General features: G+C 47.0%; 1 protein-coding gene across 7 annotated transcripts in view; it reads left to right on the plus strand.

Moving 5' to 3' along the window:
- SMARCAL1 (SWI/SNF related, matrix associated, actin dependent regulator of chromatin, subfamily a like 1) overlaps window positions 1-13189 on the plus strand; it is a 53708-nt gene extending 40519 nt beyond the window's left edge. For all 7 annotated transcript variants that reach the window (XM_042244204.2, XM_060411264.1, XM_060411261.1 and 4 more), the window contains 6 exons: window positions 932-1002; window positions 4922-5024; window positions 6874-7056; window positions 8081-8181; window positions 9137-9233; window positions 12323-13189. In XM_042244204.2, the coding sequence (XP_042100138.1) occupies window positions 932-1002; window positions 4922-5024; window positions 6874-7056; window positions 8081-8181; window positions 9137-9233; window positions 12323-12535 (768 nt within the window). In that variant the 3' untranslated portion in view covers window positions 12536-13189. The remainder of the gene's footprint in view (window positions 1-931; window positions 1003-4921; window positions 5025-6873; window positions 7057-8080; window positions 8182-9136; window positions 9234-12322) is intronic.
- The last annotated feature ends 9191 nt before the right edge of the window (window positions 13190-22380 follow it).

The raw sequence follows: 22380 nt of genomic DNA on the forward strand, positions 1-22380 counted from the left end.
CCCCTCGTCTTGTGGTGTCCGTCATTTAAGATGTGTCCCGCTGTGGCTGCTTCTCTGAGTTATAGTGAGTTCGGGGCCATGGGTGTTATTACTGCTGGGTCATCTCTTTGTCCCATGAGGAAGCTGCCGTGTCAGTCACTGGCCTCACAGGGCCCAGGCCCAAACTGTGGGAGCATCTGTAAACCCACACTGGAAGAGGATGGTGGCTGTACCAAGGCTGGTGAGAGTACCTGTCATCTCTGGGAGCCCAGGAGCAATAATAAACGTTCTCTCATATTATTATGAAACTATTTAAATACCTCCGGTGTTAGCATTCCTTAGTGGGATTTATTTAGACGCAAACACTAAAGAAAATATGGTTTCTTCTCGAGGGACGTCAATTGCCTTATGGGGAGACAGGCCAGAAACACATGAATGAGAGTCTTGAGATGATACTTGAATAGAGTGGGTGTCAGTTGGAATTGATTCAGCACGTCTTAGAGGTGAGCTCAGTCAGCTGGGCATGGACACAGCTTGGCAGGAGGAAGGGACTAGGGGAACTTCTTGGACCAGTGTCTCGTGTAAGTTGTCACCAGACTGCAATACCTGTAGTAAACAAGCATGCTTAGTGAGGCTGCCTTTCAGCTGAGCACCTGAGCTTGGTATGGATATTGAGGTACCACCTGAGATGTCCTTCCAAAGAGCTCGTATGTTCCTTGCCTCGTTGGATTCTCACGACAGCTCTCAAAGGCTGACGGAGGAGCTATAATGCCATGTCTCCCAGGGTCCAGACAGTTCCACAGCGTGGCTAAAGCAAGCGGATAAGTCAGGGACTCTCGGCTCTGCCACATGATATTGGGACCTATAAAGCTCGTGGTGGCAATAATTACATCAGTCTGTTGCAGAGTTCTCAGAGTGGGAGACTTTAAAGCCCCCCTTTCTCTTTCCACAGAAGCAGCAGCAAAAAGAAGCCCTCATTCTCTTCTTCAACAGAACAGCTGAAGCTAAAATCCCATCCATTATGTAAGTGGTCACCAAGTGTCGCTTCTCTCTTCTCTCTTTTTTAAAAAGAAACACCTGTTACCTTAGTCCATCAGGATGGCTTTATTGTTCTGTAAGAAATGATTGTGTTAGTCACTCAGTCATATCCGACTCTTTGCGACCCCCTGGACTGTTGCCCACCAGGTTCCCCCGTCCATGGAATTCTCCAGACAAGAATACTAGAATGGGTAGCCATTCCCTTCTCCAGGGAATCTTCCCAACTCAGGAATTGAACCTGGGTCTCCTGCATTTCAGGCAGACTCTTTATCATCTCAGACTTGAATCCTAGTTGCCTTGAATATACAGTTTAAGGCACCACAGCCTCATGGCTCAGGAGGCATAAGTAGGCTTGTAGCTGGAACACCTCCCGGATGTGACTGAGGTCCCTGAGTGATCATGTCTTAACCCAAGGAAGTGGAGCTGAGGCCACTTCCAAGGAGGGCAGAATAACCCAAACACTGAAGTGAAGTGTTCCTCTTCTGAGAACTGTGCTCACTTGCCTGTAGGAGGAAATTAGGGGTTTCATAGAAGACTTAGAAGCTGCCTTTCAGAGAGTCTCTAGTCTTCTCCAAAGACATGTTTCAGCCATCATTTCCCTAAATAAGAAAGAAAGTGAATGTCAGGGTTTGTTCAAAAGATACGGGCAAGTGGCTGTTGTCACACTTGAGTCTCCTTCCTCCTTTTAAACTAAAGCTGAAGTGATGAATTCTGTCCTTAAAATTATTCAGTGACTTGAAAAAAATTGTCTGCTTTTGCTAGAGAAAGAAACCCCCACTGCTTTTCACATATCACTGTGATAGAAGCTTGAAGCGAGTCTAATGACGTGGAGCTTGCCTAATTTTTATTGTTTAGCATTCATATGAGACTCCGGCAGGATAATGGTCCAAGTGATTAGGTTACAATGAAAGAAATTCAGCGTGGGTTAAGTTTCGTGTATAAACTGAGCCACGCAGCCTACCCGGCCCCTCACTCAGCCCCTGCATCGCCCAGCCTCCCTGGCCTCTCCCTCTATCCTCATATGTGGTTGGAGAGTGAGTTCACCTCATTGTTCCAATTGCAGGCTCTCCACATGGACCACTGAGTGTTGGGCAGCCCTCCTTCACCCTCTGGGTACTACCCTATGTGTAGTACTACCTTTTCATTTATGATACTGCTATGAGACTAATGAACTCCAGGTGTGGTTTTTATGGCCTGAAAACTTCTCTCTCAGACACCAGCCAGAATTGCCCCCACCAACCTATTTCTCACGTGCCACTGGATAACAGATGGCAAGGGTGTCTGCCCTTCCTTTGCTCTCTCAGCTTGTGACCTACAAAACCCAGGGTCCCTTGAGTGCTGGCTCAGAGCCACCCATTCCCCCTAGAAATTTAAATCTCATCATTTCTCCATCGTGTAAAGAAACTTTGGTTAGACCTTGACTTAGTATGGTTATGCTGCTATAACAAAACTATCATAGGCCATGTGCCTTAACAAATTTGTATTTCTCACAGTCCTAGAGGCTAGGAAGTCCAAATTCAAGGTGCTGGCAGATTCAGAGTCTGGTGAGAGTTCTCTTCCTGGCTTGTAGACAGCAGTCTTCTTGCTGTGTCCTCCCTTGCAGAAGGGGCGCGGGTACTCTGGGGCTCTCTTTTGTAAGGACACTGGCTCCATCTCCTCCCATAGGCCCCAGCTCCCAATACCATCATGTTGTGTATGCGCACGCTAAGTGTCTTCAGTCCAACTCTGTGACCCTGTGGGCTGTAGCCCACCAGGCTCCTCTGTCCATGGGATTCTCCTAGCAAGAATACTGGAGTGGGTGGCCATTTCCTTCTCAGGGGATCTTCCTGACCCAAGTATTGAACCCTCATCTCTTGCGTCTCCTGTATCGGTAGGCAGATTCTTTACCATTAGGGCCACCTGGGAAGCCCAAACCATCACACTGGGGGTTAGGATTTCAACATATGAGCTAGTGGGCAGGGACACAAACATTCAGTCCCTAACATATCTAATACATAGTTTTTCAAAATCCTATGATAATTATATAGTGATTTATAGTTTCCAACAGTTCTGACATCTATTAACTCATTTCACATTTACAGCCTCTTCGTGAGATCAGTTAAACAAGTTGAATAAGTTAAAATGTAGAAACTGAGTAAATCTCATGTAAATCTTTAAACTTCAGAGTCACACAGCTAGTAAGTAGAAATTAGATCATAAATCTTAAAACTCCAGTTTCCTGTGATAGTTGCTTTTCTTTCTTCCTTTTTTTTTTTTTGCTGTTGTTGGTTTTCATTTTAATGGACATCTTTCAATATAAAGCCAAGGTTATTGTGGTTGGCAAATATTTCCAGCCTGATAGCCTAGGGATGCGAGGAAGGCAGAGAAGCAGTACCATGTCTGAGAGACAGGGGAGAAAAGCATTAGGAAAATTGGGGTCCATGGTGTTTATGGCCTGAGCAAGTTGATTTTATGGCCTTGTGACTTTTTGATGATGTAGTAATAAATCTTTTTGCTTATATCATGGCAAATTTTATGTCTCTCAAACTAGTTAGATTCTATTAGTACCAACAATTCACAGATGGAACTCAACTCCATACTATGGTTGACCATAGTGTTTTTTGAAAATAATTCTTAAATGTTAAGACTGTCCACTTACCTTTTCACCACCTGCCCATACTGTGATAGGAAGCCTTAGAGATTTGCCCTCTAAGGAGAGCAGTGTCTGTTCTCTGCCCAGACACCCATGTGTGTGTCCTGTCTACTGAGGCTCACCTTCCTGCTGCCTGTGCAGGAGCCTTGACCTGTACTTACTGAGATTGGGAACCCTCTGCAGGGCGTTAGTGCCAGGGCAAGCCTTATGGTCTGCTGACTGAGCGACCCTCCTCCCTACAGCTCTCGGTGGTCACTGCCTTCCTTTAAGGCCACAGCTAAAGATAAGGAGCAGAAAGTCAAGAAAACAACACAATGGATAGGGACTTGTCTGATGGTCCAGTGGTTAAGACTCTGAGTTTCCAATGCAGGGGGTGTGGGATCAATTCCTGGTCAGGGAACTAAGATCCAGTGTGTCCCACGGCACAGCCAAAAAGTAAATAAGAATAAAAATATTTTTAAAAAAATAAGTCGTTTAAAAAACCCACAGTGGATGGAGAAGAGAAATAAAGGGAGGAAAAAAGACCTCGTAAACAAGGCCTTTTCACCCCTTATTCCTTGGCCTTGAAAAGAATTCACTTAACACTGCCTTAACTGCAGGCCCTGGCAAGCAGTCTGCTGTGGAAGGGAGCTGGAGGGCTATGCCTGAGCCATCTCCTGAGTATGAGTACACATGTGTGTGTGCATGCTCAGTGGTGTCTGACTGTTTGCGACATGCCTCCTCTGTCCCCCAGGCTCCTCTGTCCCTCAGGCTCCTCTGTCCATGGAATTTCCCAGGCAAGAATACTGCAGTAGGTTGCCATCTCCTACTTACTTCTCAATACTACATTGCCCGAAATTTGATTACTGTCAAGAATCTCTTAATCCCTGCCCAGGCATTTTCAGATCTATAGACAGCACTTCAGTTTTTATTGAAAACACACTTGAATGATAATAGCAGCCAAAGTGAAAACTGTTAATTATCTAGTATGATCTCAGGTTATAAGAATGTTTCAGCAACCTGTCAGAAACATATGAAACATAAAGATTCTTTGACTTATTTGTGTTTGGGAGATGACTTAAAAAGTATGGAAGAGTTCTGTACATGGCAGAAGATGACTTCCCTACACCTTCTGAGGGCGAGAGGGAAAGGTCAGCTCTCAGAGGAGGGAGTGGATGGGCCAGGGAGGCAGGTACCCCAAAGGTGTCTGCCATAAATGCAGTCACTTTTCAGTAACTAACTTCAGTCGGATTGCATATGTTTTCAATTTATTGTTGTCTTTGTTAAATGCAGCGAATATGTCCTGGACCTGCTAGAAAGTGGACGAGAGAAGTTTCTTGTGTTTGCGCACCATAAGGTAGTTCTGGATGCAATTACTAAGGAGCTTGAGAGGAAGGTAAGCACCCTTGGAAATTCAGCACAGGATGCTTTTCTTGTTTGTGTGTTGGCTGCTGAGTTGTTTTGAGCAGGCCGAGGTCAGATCTGAGCAAAGCAGTGAGATGAAGTTTTCCAGAACCATTGCTGAAGACTTTCTGAAGGATTTTTCTTGCTTTTAGAATCATGAACATGTTTGTTTTAACCCATCTTAAAAAAATTTTTTTTAATTTTAATTGCTTTGAAAGTGAAAGTGTTAGCTGCTCAGTCGTGTCCAGCTCTTTGCAACACCATGGACTGTAGCCAACCAGGCTCCCCTGTCCATGGGATTCTCCAGGTGAGAATGGATCGAACCCAGGTCTCCTGCATTGCAGGCAGATTCTGTACTGTCTGAGCTACTAGGGAAACCTTCAGTTCAGTTCAGTTCAGTCACTCAGTCATGTCCGACTCTTTGCGACCCCATGAATCGCAGCACGCCAGGCCTCCCTGTCCATCACCAACTCCCGGAGTTCACTCAGACTCAGGCCCATTGAGTCAGTGATGCCATCCATCCATCTCATCCTTGGTCGTCCCCTTCTCCTCCTGCCCCCAATCCCTCCCAGCATCAGAGTCTTTTCCAGTGAGTCTACCCTTCGCATGAGGTGGCCAAAGTACTGGAGTTTCAGCTTTAGCATCATTCCCTCCAAAGAAATCCCAGGGCTGATCTCCTTCAGAATGGACTGGTTGGATCGCCTTGCAGTCCAAGGGACTCTCAAGAGTCTTCTCTAACACCACAGTTCAAAAGCATCAATTCTTTGGTGCTCAGCTTTCTTCACAGTCCAACTCTCACATCCATACATGACCACTGGAAAAACCATAGCCTTGACTAGATGGACCTTTGTTGGCAAAGTAATGTCTCTGCTTTTCAGTATGCTATCTAGGTTGGTCATAACTTTTCTTCCAAGGAGTAAGCGTCTTTTAATTTCATGGCTGCAATCATGATGTATAATTATAGGTACATGTGATCTGTCTGTACATGCAATGACTGGGATGAGTCTCTGGGCAATGATGCTGAGTAGAGACCACAGCCCAGAGTTTACATAGCGTTTGACTCTATATAGCATTTCTGACATGGAACATTTTAAAAATGCAGGCCAGATTAGTAGGGTGAGAGGGAAGTAGGAGGGAAGTGAGCACAGCTATAAAAGGGCCACGGAGCATGCCTGTGTGGTTAGAACCATTCACTGTCTCCACTGTGAAGGCAGATATGTGAAAACCCACATGTGGGATAAAACTGTATAGAACACATATACATGAGTCTCAGTAAAATGGAAAATTGAATACGGCCAGTGGATTGTGTCAAAGTTGGTCTCCTGGGTATGATATTATGCTATAGTTTTACCAATATCGGGCTTCCCTGGTGGCCCAGATGGTAAAGAATCTGACTGCAATGCAGGAGATCTAGGTTTGATCCCTGGGTGGGGAAGATCCCCTGGAGAAGGGAATGGCTACCCACTCCAGTATTCGGGAGAACGCTGGATAATTCCATGGACTGGGGAGCCTGGTAGGCTATAGTCCATGGGGTCGCAAAGAGTTGAACACAGCCCAACGACTAACAATACTTCAACTTTTACCAATATTATCACTGGGGTAATGGACAAGGAATCCCTCTGTTTTATTACTTAATACACACACAAACCTACAGTTCGGTCAACACAAGGTTCAGTTTGAATGGAAAGGCCAGAAAAAAGCTCGGAAAGCAGTTCAGAAGACGCCTGTTGGAGCTCGGAGCCCCAGCAGCGCAGTTCAGAACACGCCTGTTGGAGCTCGGAGCCCGGCAGCAGGGTTCTCTGCGCACCCCTGCCCAGCCGCCTCTCCCCCTGTTCCTGCAGCGCGTGCAGCACATCCGTATCGACGGCTCCACGTCCTCGGCCGACCGCGAGGACCTCTGCCAGCAGTTTCAGTTGTCCCCGGGCCCCGCCGTGGCTGTGCTGTCCATCACCGCCGCCAACATGGGCCTCACCTTCTCCTCGGCTGACCTGGTGGTGTTCGGGGAGCTGTTTTGGAACCCGGGGGTGAGGGGCGCGCGTCCGGGCGGTTGGGGAGGCGAGAGGCGGGGCTTGTGTGCACCGTCCCTGGTGTTAGCTTCATGGCCCCTGGTTGTCCGTCAGCTTCATAAACAGCTCTTAGGTCTTCACAACCCCTGCTTTGTAGCAGGATTATCGACTCCATCTGATTATCAATGGGTAGGCTCACGTTCTGAAGGAACCTCCGGATCCACCTCTCCCTGAAGACGCTCAGAGAGCATAGCTGTCACTTAAGGAGAGCACGTGGCAGCCCCGGTCCCAGGCCTCTGCCTTCCCACCCTGAGCCCCTTTTATCCACCACCCCTGGGAGCCACTTTAATGATGGGGCCACAGCAGGGAGACCATGGTGGGCGTTCCCTGGACATGGCCACAGTGCCCACTGGCCTTATCTGATGAGCTGACTACTGTGGCAACAGACGGAAGACGTTTGTTGGGACTTGTAAAGTTTTCTCAACTCCAGAAAGAAGGTCTTTCCCTCCTGACATCCTGACTGGGTGTGGCTCTCACTGCCACACACTGGCAACGGCCATAACAATGACGATGGGGGGCTTAGAGGCAGAAGGCTTCTTAGAATAGAAACCTCGGCTGGTGGGTTTCATTGTTCGTTGTAGGGTTTACCACGGTATAAAAAAGCCACCCTACCCCCGATCCTATCTGGCCTCTGCCGAGGTACAGTATTTTTATCTATTTAGAAGATAACTTTTCATTCCATGGAGGAGGACAGAAAGTATGCCGGGTCCCCTTTGTCACAGCTGGTGGCAGAGCTGCAGCTCAGCCTCCGTCCACAGTGCCCAGCACCGGGCCCAGCCCTGGGGAGCCATCCACAGCCGCAGCTACAGACTGAGTTCCCCGTGTTGCCCAGTGCTGTGTTTGCCTCCCCCTTTTGTCAGACGACAGGTTGTTTGTGGGCAGAGGCTCGCAGGCCCCCAGCCGTGTGACACACTGTGAGGAGGCAAGGCTGTGATGGCCCGAGCAGCCTTGACCTGCCTCCATCCCTCCCCACGCCCCGCAGGTACTGATGCAGGCTGAGGACCGGGTGCACCGCATCGGACAGTTGAGCTCCGTGAGCATCCACTACCTGGTGGCGAGAGGCACGGCTGATGACTACCTCTGGTGAGGCCGCTGGCTGGCCCAGCAGTTGGGCTTGACACCAGTGATGTATTTTCTTTGCTCCCTGAGAGCCTCTGCTTTGCGGGAGCTCTCCAGGGACCCACACAGAAGACTCACTGGTAGTGCCCTCCCCCTTTCATCATGACCCTCTCTGGCCCCTTTGCAGCATTACTGTCACTGGAGGGGGGTGGGGGGAATGCGGAAACCTTACAGAAATGAGTACTTGGCTCCTTCCCACTGACCTGAGAAAAGGGAGGAGAACTTACTGGGATGAAATGTAGGTGAAAATTTATTTGTAAAATACTCTGTTCCCAGATGTGAAGGCTCTTGCTTAGACAGGAAACACCCCCGTTGTCCCCTCGTGATGTCGCTGGTACTGTAAGGCCACAATTTCAGTGCTGCTGCTGGGCCATCCAAAGAAAGTGGCTCACTTGGGTCATGCAGTGCTTTCTTAGCAGAACTGGGATAAAATTTTCAACTCTATGGAGTTTCATATCCATTACCTAAGAGAAAGATCTCAAAATGCTCTCTCCTAGTTCCATTTCTTCCTTCCTGATAATAAGTTTCTTGATTATCTAATTTGTTTCCACTGCCTACCTCTGTTTCTAGCATGATGACTGAGGCATCTGACCTTTACTTTGTGTGTGGCTTGCTTCTTCTTCCCTGTCTCTGTTAGTGGATTTGTTATTCAGGCAGCTCGTAACAGCACAAGGTCCAAAATTGTGTTGTAATGGCATTTATTTCATACACATCTCCCAGCAGAAAGAGCTTTGAGTCTGATATCTGCGCCCTGACTTGGTTGGTTTACAATAGAGAGGAAGTAGGTGTTTCAGAATGGGTATTCGTGCCTGGAGAGCTGCAGAGATGTGAGACAGTAAGCTGTCCCATAAGCTTGGGGGGGTGGTCTTGTAATCAGTCTGCTGGGTCCATGCACTACAGCTCCTTTCTTCCCCAACAGGCCCCTGATTCAAGAGAAGATTAAAGTTCTGGGTGAAGCCGGGCTCTCTGAGACCAATTTTTCAGAAATGACAGAAGCCACAGATTACTTCTACAAGGTAACACCAGCCCATGGCTCCCTGCACTGGGGCATCCTGAGGTTTGGAACAGGAAGGTGTGAATCACTCCTGGAATCTCCCCCAGACTGAGAGCCGAAATAAACGGCTACAGTTGTTCTCAGGTCAATCCATGTGTGCATCCCTTTATGGAGAAGTGCTGACATTAACTCCTGCTGCTTTTCACATACCCTCCTAGATCCTCCTAAAACCAGGGCCTCCAAATGCAGCCATCAGGCCAAACTGACAAAAAACTCCCGGTGCAAACTGCTAAATTGTTGCAAAAAGTACATAGCACCACTCAGCAGGCTGGCCACCAGAACATGTCCCCAGGCCACAATGGGGAGTGTTTCACATAGGGTGTTGCTTTCATGTACATATTTTCCCCTCTGTAGCTGCATTTTATTCTCAGTGTCTCCTCCTTTTATAAAGCGGTGAACAGAGATTTGCATAGGAGTAAGACTAGCCCACAACTGCCCTGCAAATCTCTGTTTACCCACTCCACTATTCTTGCCTGGAGAAGTCCATACACAGAGCAGCCTGGTGGGCTACAGTCCATGGGGTTGCCAAGAGTTGGACACGGCTGAGTGACTAACACTTTCACTTTCACACAAGCTTGCCCACAGTCACGGGTCACGTGAAGCCAGCTCAAGGCAGAAGGCTTCCGGGCTTGGCCAGCATTCCCTGTGTGACAGCCTCTATTATTATCAAGGAGAGTAAGAGGCCCATGAGCATCCTTCCGTGACCGGCTGGGCCTTGTCAGAAGGGCTGAGAGATCTGTTTGCCTCTGGCGAGAACAGCCTGGGCCCAGCAGGCCTGCTCTGGCCTAGCTCTCCAGCCCCATGGCGGCCACGGCCCTTCTTCCTCCATTTCCGTGAAACAAGGAAGAGAGGAGTGAGAGGTGCGAAGACTCCCAGGGCTGGTCTCCATTCACCTGCTCAGGTGGTTGACGAGGAAGGTGAGAATTCAGGAGGTCCTGAGAGGATTGTTTCTAAAGAGTGAACTTGGACAGAGGGCTGAGCCTTGAGCTGAAAGGCAGCCTTGCTCTTCAGAAAACTGAGGTGCCTTCTTCCTGTGGAATCACTGAGCATCAAAGCTGAGTTTAAATCGACACAGTCTTGTAGGTGATTCTAAGACTTGTCTGAGGGTGTGATCTTTACATTTACTTCAAACTAAATTCTTTTTTCAGGATGTAATTATTGGGATAAATTATACTCGGGGAGATATAAATTATAATATAAATTATCCTTACAGTTAATCAGCCAATTTTAAAAAACAACTTTATTTTTAAACTTTTTAAAGAACTCTCTAATTCAGTTGAATAATGACTGTTTTGACAGAGCCTTGCTTATTATTTGCCCTTTAAAAAGAAAGAGCCTTATTTTTAAAGGATTGTCAACTAATAAGAATAGGTTTATTTATAACTCATTTATTTATACTAGCCTGACACTCAGTTGCTCTGAATTAATTAAGAATTTCTGCCTAAAAGTACAAATGCAAGATAATACAATGGAGTTTATCAATATTTATTTTGATTAGTAATTAAAACTGAAAACTTTATAAACTGTTAGGACAAGAAAATGTTGCCTCCTCGTATAGGAGCCAAAAGCAAAAAAGGTCATGTCTGCCTGCCTGCTGAGAAGGGAAGTGAAATATTTGTCTGATCTTGGAATTTGCTTCCCTTTGTGTGTGCTCCAGATTAGCACAGAGCTTTGCCATCACAGATGCCAATGAACATGGACAGCTACTTCTATCTGGAGTAGGCTGCCTTGTGAGCAGCATTTCCTTGACTTTCAGTTGCCCAGACAAAAGCTTGATGAAGGTTATCATAGAGGGGGGCACATGGCTGCTATGAGCCTGATCTTAATTACCTTTAATGTCATGCCCCATCTGAATATTTGGGATCCTGAATGGCGAGCGAACGTAGGGCACAGGTTACTGAATAATCTAGAGTCCTTGCAGGATCAGTTTTTAAGAACTTAGCATCACCGTGGAAGGCTTTCATGAAAGCAAAGAAAGAGTGGCTAGTCGGGTTGAGACCTGCTAGGGCCTGGAAGCAGACTTGGTGAGGTAGACACAGGGTGCCCAGTGACGTGACAGGAGAATCTTAGTAGAGGGTAGTCTAGAGGGAAAAATCAGGCCTGGGCCAGACCTGTGGGCAGGTGATGTGGGAAGAGGCCTGAGGCAGGATGTGCAGTGAAACCGTTTCAGGTCCAGGCAGGTACAGAGCCATGTGGCCCAAGTAAACAAACTGCCTGCGAGGTACCTAGGAGGGATCAGAGGGAGAAGCCAACCTTGATGTGTGAGATATGGAGTCAGGATACCCCCGTGATCACAAGCCTGGGGGACTGGGTGAGAAGTGGGAGACCATCAAAACCAGGGAACAGGAGCTGGTTCGGAGATGTAGGATTAAGGTGAGAGATGGCTGTGGTTTTTAGACAGGCTTGGTTTTATGGACCTGTGGGAAGTCACTGGAGATACTGAATATGTACGTCTGGGTTGAATGATGGTCAGGCCTGGGAGCTGAGACAGAGAAGAGGTCAGCAGAGGGGTGAAAACGAGCCCGTCGTGTGTTGTGGTCATAACCACTGGGTGTGATTTTAGCCCTACACTGTTGTCATCAGCACATAGGCACAGGTGTAATCATTGTAACTTTAGGGCAGTCAGAAATGGGTCCCTGTATCTACTTATCAGTACGTCAAGTGTGTGTTTTATAACCACTCTGAAAATTAGGTATAAACCATGGCTGAACACACTGATTTGGGGGTTGACTTAGCAGTTTAACTAACCTCTTCATGGAAAAAGGCCTTGGAGGAAGTGAGAGCTTGGGAGCTATTTCATCATTGAGATAGTGATTTGTAATTTAGAAGGGAGAAGCATTCCCAACATAAATTAGTGTGCGAGCAGGTCCTTTGTTGTTTTCACAACCATTTCTTTTTTTTTTTCCCCCAACAAGCAGTAGAGAAGAAGCCAGACATGAAGGCAGTAAGGCTGCTCGAGTGATAAATAGTTTACTGAGCTGGTCCCACAGAGGTGGAGGAAAACTCAACGTTGATGCCTGGTTACTGATGTCTTTTCTTCCTCTGATGAAGGACTCAAAGCAGCAGAAGATCTACGACCTATTCCAGAAGTCCTTCGAGGAAGACGGAAGCGATATGGAGCTCCTGGAGGCAGCAGAGTCCTTTGATCCAGGTTCCCAGGACACGGGAGACACGCTGGATGAAAGCACATTGACGGGCAGCCCAGTGAAGAAGAAGAAATTTGAATTTTTTGATAACTGGGACAGCTTTACCTCTCCTCTATAAAGAGGAGGGGGGAAAAGCATTAAAAATCATGGCATTTATTAAAATAACGTGAGGCTTTTTATTTTTTTTGAAGCGTATGCTCCTCTCGTCCTTACTTCAGTGTTGGTCTCTGTCTCCAAGCCCAGTGGGTTACCAGGCCAAGTGTCAGCATTTCCTTTCATTATGTGTGGGTTTGCCTGGGTCTTAATCTTAGCTTGACCTACCGAGAAACAGATAGTAGGTCGTAGTAATGGTGAATCATGTTCTTTAATTAACAAGGTGCTTCCTCCACAGCCCCTGAAATCTAGATTTTTTTAAATGTATTGATTCAGCAAATATTTATAGAGCACTTAATATGTGCCAGGCCCTGTTGTAGGTGCTGACAGGAGTTCACTAAACAAAGAAGGAAAGTACACGCTTTTGCCAAGGTTATCATATTAACAGGAGAGGCAGTATTTTTCTATGAAGAAAGGTAAAGTAAGCTAAGTGTGTAGAGCAGGGGTTGACAGGCTTTTTCTATATATAGCCAGAGAGTAATTAATTTTGCCTTTATGGGTCAGGATGTTTGTGTTGGAACCACTCAGCTGTGCTGCTGTGGTGCAGAATCAGCCATGGACGATCCGGAAACAAGCGACTATGGCTCTTTTCCAATAAAACTCTATTCCAGACACTGAATTCTGTACTTCATATAATTTTCATATGTCATGAATTACCATTCTTCTATTTTCAGCCATTTAAAAATGTAAAAACTGGACTTGGTTCACAGGCCCTACAGAAACAGGCAGTGAGCAGAATTTAGACCACAGACCATAGTTTGCCAACCCCTGGTGTAAAGTAACACTGTCCAATAGAAACAAGACATAAGGCACATATTTGATTTTAATTTTCTGAAGAGCATTTTTAAAAACAAAGAAGGACCAACTGAGTAATACTTTAACCTAGTACAGTCAAGGTACTGTCATTTCAACATAATCACTATTAAAAAATTAAGAAACTTATCATTCTTTTTTTGGGGGGGGGGTGCTCCACCAGGTCTTCGTTACTTTTGCACAGGCTTTGTCTAGTTGTGGCGAGCAGGGGCTACTCTTTGTTGTAATGTGTGGGTTTTTCATTGTGGTGCCTTCGCTTGTTGCAGAGCATGGGATCTTGGCTCGTGGGCTTCAGTAATTGCGGCACACAGGCTCAGTAATTGCGACTCATGGGCCTTAAGAGCTCAGGCTCAGTGGATGCGGCACACAGGTTTAGCTTCTCTGAGGCACGTGAAGTCTTCCCAGGCCAGGGATCGGAACCAATGTCCCCTGCATTGGCAGGTGGATTCTTGGCCCCTGTACCACCAGGGAAGTCTGAACCTTTTCATTCTTTTTTTCATTCCAAGTCTTCAAAATCCAGTGTATGTTTGACACTCATACCAGCACATCTTAGTCTGAACATCCACGTTTCCAGTGACCACTTGTGTCTGGCAGCTCCTGTGTTGGCACCACAGCTTTAGAGAGGGGAGGGAGGAGTGGAGTAGCACATGGGAAGAGTAAGGCGATGACATTGAAGAGAGAGACCGAGTCCAAATGGCGTAGCCCTTCTGGGTCCTGGTAACGGGTTGGTTTTTTAATTTCATCCTGAACATGAAGTCACTGACTGGTTTTGAGCAGGCGTATGAGGCAGTCTGATTATATTTTGAAAAGATCACCCAGTTTGGTTGTAGAAAATAAATTGGGAAGGATGAGCAGAGGGACCAGTTGGTAGGAGGGGCTACTGAGCTCTAGCCACTGACCACGGGGGACACTCTGGGGTGTGGTTGAACAGGGAGCAGTGTGAAGGAAGTGAGTGGTTGGAATCTGGATAGATCTTGGATGTAAAGCTGAAAGGATTTGTGGTTGGACTGACCGTGGGCATTTGAGGAAGATAAGAGTCAATTCTGAGACCTTGGGGTTTGGCCTCAGCAAAGTGCTAGTACTCTTGGCCACTTTGAGATTAAAAAGATGGGAGGGAAGGGGACTTCCCTGTTGGTCCAGTGGCTAAGACGCTATGCTCCCAATGCAGGGGGCCCAGGTTCAGTCCCTGGTTGGGAACTAGATCCCACACTACACAGCTAAGAGTTCACATGCCAAAACTAAAGATCCCACGTGCTGTGCAATGAAGATCGAAAATCTTGCATGCCATAACTAAGACCCAGCACGCGCACACACACACACAAAGGTGGGAGAATAGAGGTTGGGGGGCAGGGAGAAGTCCACGGTTGGTTATGGTCTTACCAAGTTTGAGGTGGCCCCTGGACAAGCTGTGGCAGCCCTGGCAACTCTTGCCCAGCTTCCCTTGGAGGAGGAGCTTGCCGCCCAGCTGCGAAAGTATACTCAGCAAATAGCCTCGACCTGCCCACCACTTCCGGTGAATCTCAGGCTGCAGAGCACTTGATTACACCTTTCAAGGGACAGCATGCATCAGGGACCGAGCAAGGTGGGTCTGGTGCAAGACACCTCCGGTGGGCGCTCTTCACTGCACAACTCTCACTTCACACTGGGTTGTCAGCCTCACAGCTCACCTGCCTCTGCCCTGCGTCCTCCCACTTCCTTTCACAGGCCATCTCTGATAAGCCTCTTGCGTCCCAAACTCCATCTCAGTGTGTTTCTGGAAAACCCAGCCATAGCAAGGTTCATCCAAGCAGACATGTTCTGTGGGCAGTAGGGGATCTGAGTCTTCTAACTCTGCCTTCCCCTGCTGTGAATGGTGTTTATGGTCATGGGGACGCATGAGATCATCTAGGGGGTTGGTGGCTTCAGGAGCAAAGCAGATCTGACCCAAAGCCGAGCACTCCACATATGGGGTTGGGAAGAGGAGGATCCAAATGGGAGTTCAGGAAGTGGATTTTTTTTTTTTAAGTGTTTAGAAAATGAAGGCATTGCTGCTCTAGTTGGTATTGTGCAAAGCCAGGGGGCAGGCGTAAGTGCTGGCTTGGAGTGAGCCCCGCATTTGCTGGTGTGGATTCTTAGGTCTAAATGATTTTTAAAATTAATTTTTATTGGAGTATAGCTGATTTACAATGATGTGTTTTCATTTCGGCTATTGCTTCCGTTGTGTCCAACTCTTTGTGACCCCATGGACTGTAGCCCACCAGGCTCCTCTGTCCATGGGATTCTCCAGGCAAGAATACTGCAGTGAGTGGCCATGCCCTCCTCCAGGGGGTCTTCCTGACCCAGGAATCAAACCTGCATCTCCTCTGTCTCCTGCATTGTAGGCAGATTGTGTACCACTGAGTCATCAGGGAAGCCCCCAAAGCATATACACATATCCCCCCGTTTTTGGATTTTCTTCCCATTTAGGTCACCAGACAGCACTGAGTAGGGTTTCCGGAGCTATACAGAAGGTTAGGCCCGAACGGTTTTGCACCGTGCTGCAGATGTGGGGCACTGACCAGGCCGATCACTTTTCACATACGGACACGGTGAACCCCAGCCCTGAGGTAGGTAGCTGCATTTTCACTGTGTAGATGCAGAAGCTGAACGGAGGGTGTCTCGGCTGGGAAGAGACAGAGCAGCGCGGCAGCCAGGCCCCCTCCAGGGCCCACTCTAGGGGTCAGTGTGCCACTTGGCCAGGGCAGGCGGCCCACGATGCTTGGTGAGGCGGGGGGATGGTGAGCAGTGTCTGTGAACCTTGCCTGGTCTCTCTGCAGGCCCCCAGTCGGCCTCTGCTCAACAGACTAGGATGAGACCCGGGGATGTACCCCTTTCTATCTCTTTGAGCACCCTTTCCTGGGCTCCCAGACCACTGCAGTTGAGAGAGGGGCTCTTTGGGGGCCACCCAGCCCCCTCACTGCTGTTCAGTCTCTCTGATCGCAGCACAGTCTGGGCTGAGGGTCACGTCCTCTGTAAGCTCCAGTCTCAGGGAATAACGAGGAAGACGCTGACCTTGCTGCTTTCTGGGGTCAAACCTGGCCTTTGATGACTGCTTCCTATTAATCACCATTATCAATTTCCTGCTCCTGACTTCCCCGCAGGGTCAGAGCTCTTCAGAAAGTCTACCCGAACACCTAAACTTAAGGGGCATGAGATGCTTCTTCTGTCTTTCTGAGGGATTGTGGGATTAGCAGCTGAGGCTGCACCTGCTGGTTTATCCTGCCACTGAATTCCCTGTTGGGGCCCCAGATCTCCATGAATAATCAGGACTTTGGTTTCCTCATCACCCACTGACATTAGAACTACCTGTGGTTGTCTGGAGAAGATCCAGGACCAAAGGCCTGGGAGAGAACTCCTGCCAGGGCTCTCCCTTGGGCGACCTGAGGTTGTCTCACACTATCTCACTCCCAGCTTTGCATTTTATTTTTTAACTTTGAGAGCTGTTCCACCTGACCACATTTGTCTTTAACAACGAGTAATCTTGTTGGAAGCTTCCAGAGGACAAATGGTCTACCTAAATTTTACTATCATTTCTTCCCAAACAGGAACTTAAATATTTTTCTAAGAGTGATTAACATAGAGCAGAGGCTGCTGTTTGATCACATCAGTTCAGTTGTTCAGCTGTGTCCAACTCTTTGCGACCCCACGAACGGCAGCACACCAGGCCTCCCTGTCCGTCACCCCCAGAGTCCATCCAAACCCATGTCCATTGAATTGGTGAGGCCATCCAACCATCTCATCTTATGTCGCCCCCTTCTCCTCCTGCCCTCAATCTTTCCCAGCATCAGGGTCTTTTCAAATGAGTCAACTCTTCGCATGAGGTGGCCAAAGTATTGGAGTTTCAGCTTCAACATCAGTCCTTCCAATGAACAGCCAGGACTGATCTCCTTTAGGATGGACTGGTTGAATCTCCTTGCAGTCCAAGGGACTCTCAAGAGTCTTCTCCAACACCACAGTTCAAAAGCATCAATTATAGTCCAACTCTCACATCCATACATGACCACTGGAAAAACCATAGCCTTGACTAGACAGACCTTTGTTGGCAAAGTAATGTCTCTGCTTTTTAATATACTGTCTAGGTTGGTCATAACTTTCCTTGCAAGGAGTAAGGGTCTTTTAATTTCATGGCTGCAATCACCATCTGCAGTGATTTTGGAGCCCAGAAAAATAAAGTCAGCCACTGTTTCCACTGTTTCCCCATCTATTTGCCATGAAGTGATGGGACTGGATGCCATGATCTTAGTTTTCGGAACATTGAGCTTTAAGCCAATTTTTTCACTCTCCTCTTTCACTTACATCAAGAGGCTCTTTAGTTCTTCTTCACTTTCTGCTGTAAGGGTGTCATCTGCATATCTGAGGTTATTGATATTTCTCCTGGCAATCTTGATTCCAGCTTGTGCTTCCTCCAGCCCAGCGTTTCTCATGATGTACTCTGCATAGAAGTTAAATAAGCAGGGTGACAATACACAGCCTTGACGTACTCCTTTTCCTATTTGGAACCAGTCTGTTGTTCCATGTACAGTTCTAACTGTTGCTTCCTGACCTGCATACAGGTTTCTCAAGAGGCAGGTCAGATGGTCTGGTATTCCCATCTCTTTCACATAAGCTGTATTAAGTCCCTTCATGAGCAGCAGCTCTGGAGAGCCAATTACATCACTGCATGGCTGTTGTCCATCTGCAGCGGACATGTGAACGATGCAGATATGGAGAAGGACAGGGTCAGTTGTGCACCAGGGAGCCTGTTGGCAGCTGGCCCAGTGGGGACAGAACCTCTGAAAAGAAATGCTAACAATCCTACAGTAAGTTTGCCCATGTGATTTTTGCTGTCCTGGGAGCTCATTGGAAAGAATACAGTCTCTTCATTAAGGACAAATTGCTGAAATGAGTCGAGGCTCCGGAAGCAAAAAGGTTTGGGATCATAGTCAGATCCTGAGTTTCAGAAAGCAGCGTTTCTCCCCAGCGTGTCCCAGTGCCTCTCCTTAGCCCCTGCATGATGCCCTTAAATCACACAGCTTGAGAAATGTTCAGAAGCCCTCTCCCATGAGTCTGTGGACATGCCCAGTTTTTGCTGTTTGGTCAAGTTGTTTCATTGCTTAGGACCTCATTTCCTGCTTCCATTAATAATCACTTCTCACTCCAGGAGTGTGGCTAGGATACGAGGGGTACACTTCAAAGTAAAAGTGAATGTGTAGGTGATTCTGAAACATACAGTGCCAGTTGGAAGAATCACTTCCAAATCAAATTATCAGATAACCTACTGCATTCATCCCAGGGCCTGCCTTTGAGATACTTCCAGGTGTCAGGTCAGTGCCTGCCAGTGGGAGGGTGCTCAAGTTTGAAACCATTCTTCCTTTGTGGTCTTAGTATCATTAAGATGGCCTGTTGAGCCACTATCTGAGGCCTCCAGTTAAACTTCAGTTTCAGCTACTCTGGAGAAAAATTCCCCCTCCCCCCAAGATGTCTCTGAAGTCCTCCAAAGCAAATTCCATTTACCCCATGCAGCCTATATATTTTACGTTATACCTCCCCAAATGTATCTCTGAAATGTGTTGAGATCTGTCCAGCTATTTCTGTGATTCAGTAAAAGACATTTGGACTTATTTAGGTAGTGAATACCTTTGGGTTTAAGGAAGGATTTCCACACTAACTTCCTCCTTCACTCTGCAGTTCAGTCCAGACACGCACACCACCATCCACCATGTTTTCTGGAAATGTCAGTTGGAATGAAGAAAATCTGGGGGCATCTCATCCCACTCTTGTCCCCGCCAACAGTGTTCCCCTTAAAGGCCCTCTGCAGCTGTCTCTGCCTCTCCTCACCAGGTTGTCAAGTGAAGTCTGGTTCCCTGAATGACCCTGGTTAATTTCTGCCTCGAGGGCTGGCATCAGGAAGACTCTGAGAGGCAGTAAGGAATCCTGCTGGCCTCAATCCACTTGTGCGTGAATTAATCATGTCTTTTCCTACTTGGTTTCCCACAAGCCTTTTTCTAGGTCAGAGGGAGAGCTGAGAAACAGCTGGAGGTGCCGTACCCTCACTGCTGACTCTGGGGTTTTGCCTTATCTGTGCATTCTTATCTATTGGAAATGATGCTTTCTGAAGCTCTTTTCAAGTGAATTTTAAACTGCAAAGGGGATGAAAAGAAGTCCAATCTTATCTTTTCACCCTATTCTCTGACTTCTTACCAAGTTCAGGATTACAAGGTTAAAAAAAGGCTTAGAAGCTTAAGGAGGAGTCACTGACAGTCTCTCATACCTAACTTTTATTTTGGTGGTGTGTTTTCCAAGGGTAGGGGGTTTCTCCGAGAAGAAAATGGATTCCTTATCATCGCAGACAGCACTGAGAAGCCTGTGAGTCATAGTCTTTGGGGTATTATGACACCTTCTGCCTACATGCTCCCTACCCCAAACCATTCAACAGATACATTGAGTACCTGGCACTCTTACTCTTCTTTCTAACCTTTATTTGGGGGAGGCTAATGAAATAGAATATGCCAAAGAATTCATGAAACAAATTTACAATTTAACAAAATATAAAATACCTGTGTAACCATGACCCCAAAGTTGCAAATACAATATCTTCTAGAAGCTTTATTGTTTTGCTTTTAATGTTTAGATCAACAATCCACCGGAAGTTTATTTTTGGGTACAAGGGGTGAGATAAGATCAAAGTTAATTTTTTTCTATATGAAGATGCAGTTATCTCTGCACCACTTATTGAAAAGCCTGTCCCTTCACCCACTGCTCTATTCGTTATTATAAATTCTATGTAAACATTAATCTAGAAATGTCTGAATACAAAAATGAAAGTTCTATATCCCCACCCTACTCCCAGCCCTATTTCCTAGATGTGATAACTCTTTGGGATAACTCAACAATTTGGGATGAAACCACTGGTAACTTACTCCCTATACAAACAAATCTGTGTAAATATACATAAAATTTGTTTTTATAAAAATTATATCAAACTCTTCCTACTGGCAATGGCTCCTTTTATTATACATAACACATTTGGCCATTGTGTCATATTGATCTCCCTTATCCCTTTTAAGAGTGGCCAGGTAGGGACTTCCCTGGCAGTCCAGTGGTTAAGACTCTGAGCTCCTGCTCCAGGAGTCATGGGTTCCATCCCTGGTTGGGGAACTAAGATCCTACATGCCATGCAGTAAACGTGGAGAGAGAAGGGAAGAAGGAAAGAATCCATTTCTGACACCCAATTCTTCCCAGGTGTCCAGGCCTTGGCAGCTTTGCCCTCCTCTTGCTGGTCAGTCCCTCCCAGTCGAGCTGGGCCCACAGCACTCTCAACAGTCCTGTGCAGACTTCACTTTCATCTGTGGCCACCAGTGAAGAGTGAACAAAGAGCTCTTCAGGCACAAAGTGAAAAAACAACCAGGGGCCCAGGACTCCGGGATGAGCCCTTTCTGTCTGCACCATGAGATGAACATAGGATGTTGCATGCACCTCAGATTTCTTTCAAAAATACAATGTTGCATATGCCCCCAAGAGAACTGGTTGATGAAACAGCTAAAAGCACTCTTCCCTGGAAGCAACTTTTATTTATTTTTATGAAAGCAAAAAGTGAATTCTGTTGGCTCTGGTGGAGTGGGAGTGACTCAGCAGAGCTTTTGACGGAGACTTTTATGGGTACACATCACCATTAACAACCTGTATACCTGATGGTCCTTTAATGGGGATGAGATTTACGAGCCCACAGATAAGATAAATTGAGACTCCTCGCACAATTCTCTGAAGCCACTTAGAGCTGATTTCATGAGAGTGCTATTTGTACATCCTCACGCTTGCTATTTAAAGAGAATTGTTTGGTTTTGAAAAAATTACTCTGAACATGAACAATTTCCTCTTATAATGGAGTGTCTCATTTTCAGCCACTCTACTGCATTCCTACCGAAGCATTGTCTCTTCTCTTGCTTTTTCTTTCTCTATCTCTCTGAAGGTCAGAGACAGGGGAAGCTATACAGAAGATGGGGTGGGAGGGGGTAAATACACTAAAAGATGATCTAAACTAGACCCTAGACCCAACCCAGGAGAGCTCACCTCAGCTCAGGCTGCCCCAGTGCCAGGCTGGCTGTCCTTCCCCAGCTCCTGCTTGACTGAGAGGCACAGACTGGAATAGCTGGAACAGGAGGACCGTGAGACTGCTTGTTTTGCTTCTTTTTATTTTTTTGGCTGGGCCTGACCAGAGATTGAACCCAGGCCACACCACAGTGAAAGTGCTGAGTCATAACCACTGGTGTGCCTGCTAAGTCGCTTTAGTGGAGTCCAACTCTTTGTGACCCTAGGGATCATAGCCCACCAGCCTCCTCTGTCCATGGGGATTCTCCAGGTGAGAATACTGGAATGGGTTGTCATGACCTCCAAGGGATCTACCCTACACAGAGATCAAACCCTCATCTCCTTGCGTCTCCTGCATCGGCAGGCGGGTTCTTTATCACTAATGCTACCTGGGAAGCCCAAGATTTCACTTTCACCGGTGGCTCAGATGGTAAAGAATCTGCTTGTAATGTGGGAGACCTGAGTTTGATCCCTAGGTCAGCAAGATCCCCTGGAGAAGAAAAAGACAACCCACTCCAGTATTCTTGCCTAGAGAATCCCAGGGACAGAGGAGCCTGGTGGGCTATGGTCCACGCGGTCACAAAGAGTCAGACACTTCTGAGCGACTAACCGCTGGACCACTCGGGAATTCCCCAGTGCTTGTTCCTCAGCACTGCTTCACCAGTCCCATTTGTGTCCAATATATTTTAATTTATAGTTTTCTGGAGGCAGGGTATAGTTTGGGTAAAGAAATTTCCAGAAGTCATCCCCCAAAAGCAGTGTGTTTCTCTTCTGAGGGAAAAGAGACTGATTTCCTTGGCCCCCTGCCATCCTTCATCCTCGAGGCACAGAGAATGTGTGAATGGAGCTTCTGGTGAAACTGAGGGATGCTGAGCACACCCTACTCCATCGGTGGTACCCACGAGGCAGGTA

Source organism: Ovis aries, chromosome 2 (genome assembly GCF_016772045.2).
Source record: "Ovis aries strain OAR_USU_Benz2616 breed Rambouillet chromosome 2, ARS-UI_Ramb_v3.0, whole genome shotgun sequence".
Taxonomy (NCBI): domain Eukaryota; kingdom Metazoa; phylum Chordata; class Mammalia; order Artiodactyla; family Bovidae; genus Ovis; species Ovis aries.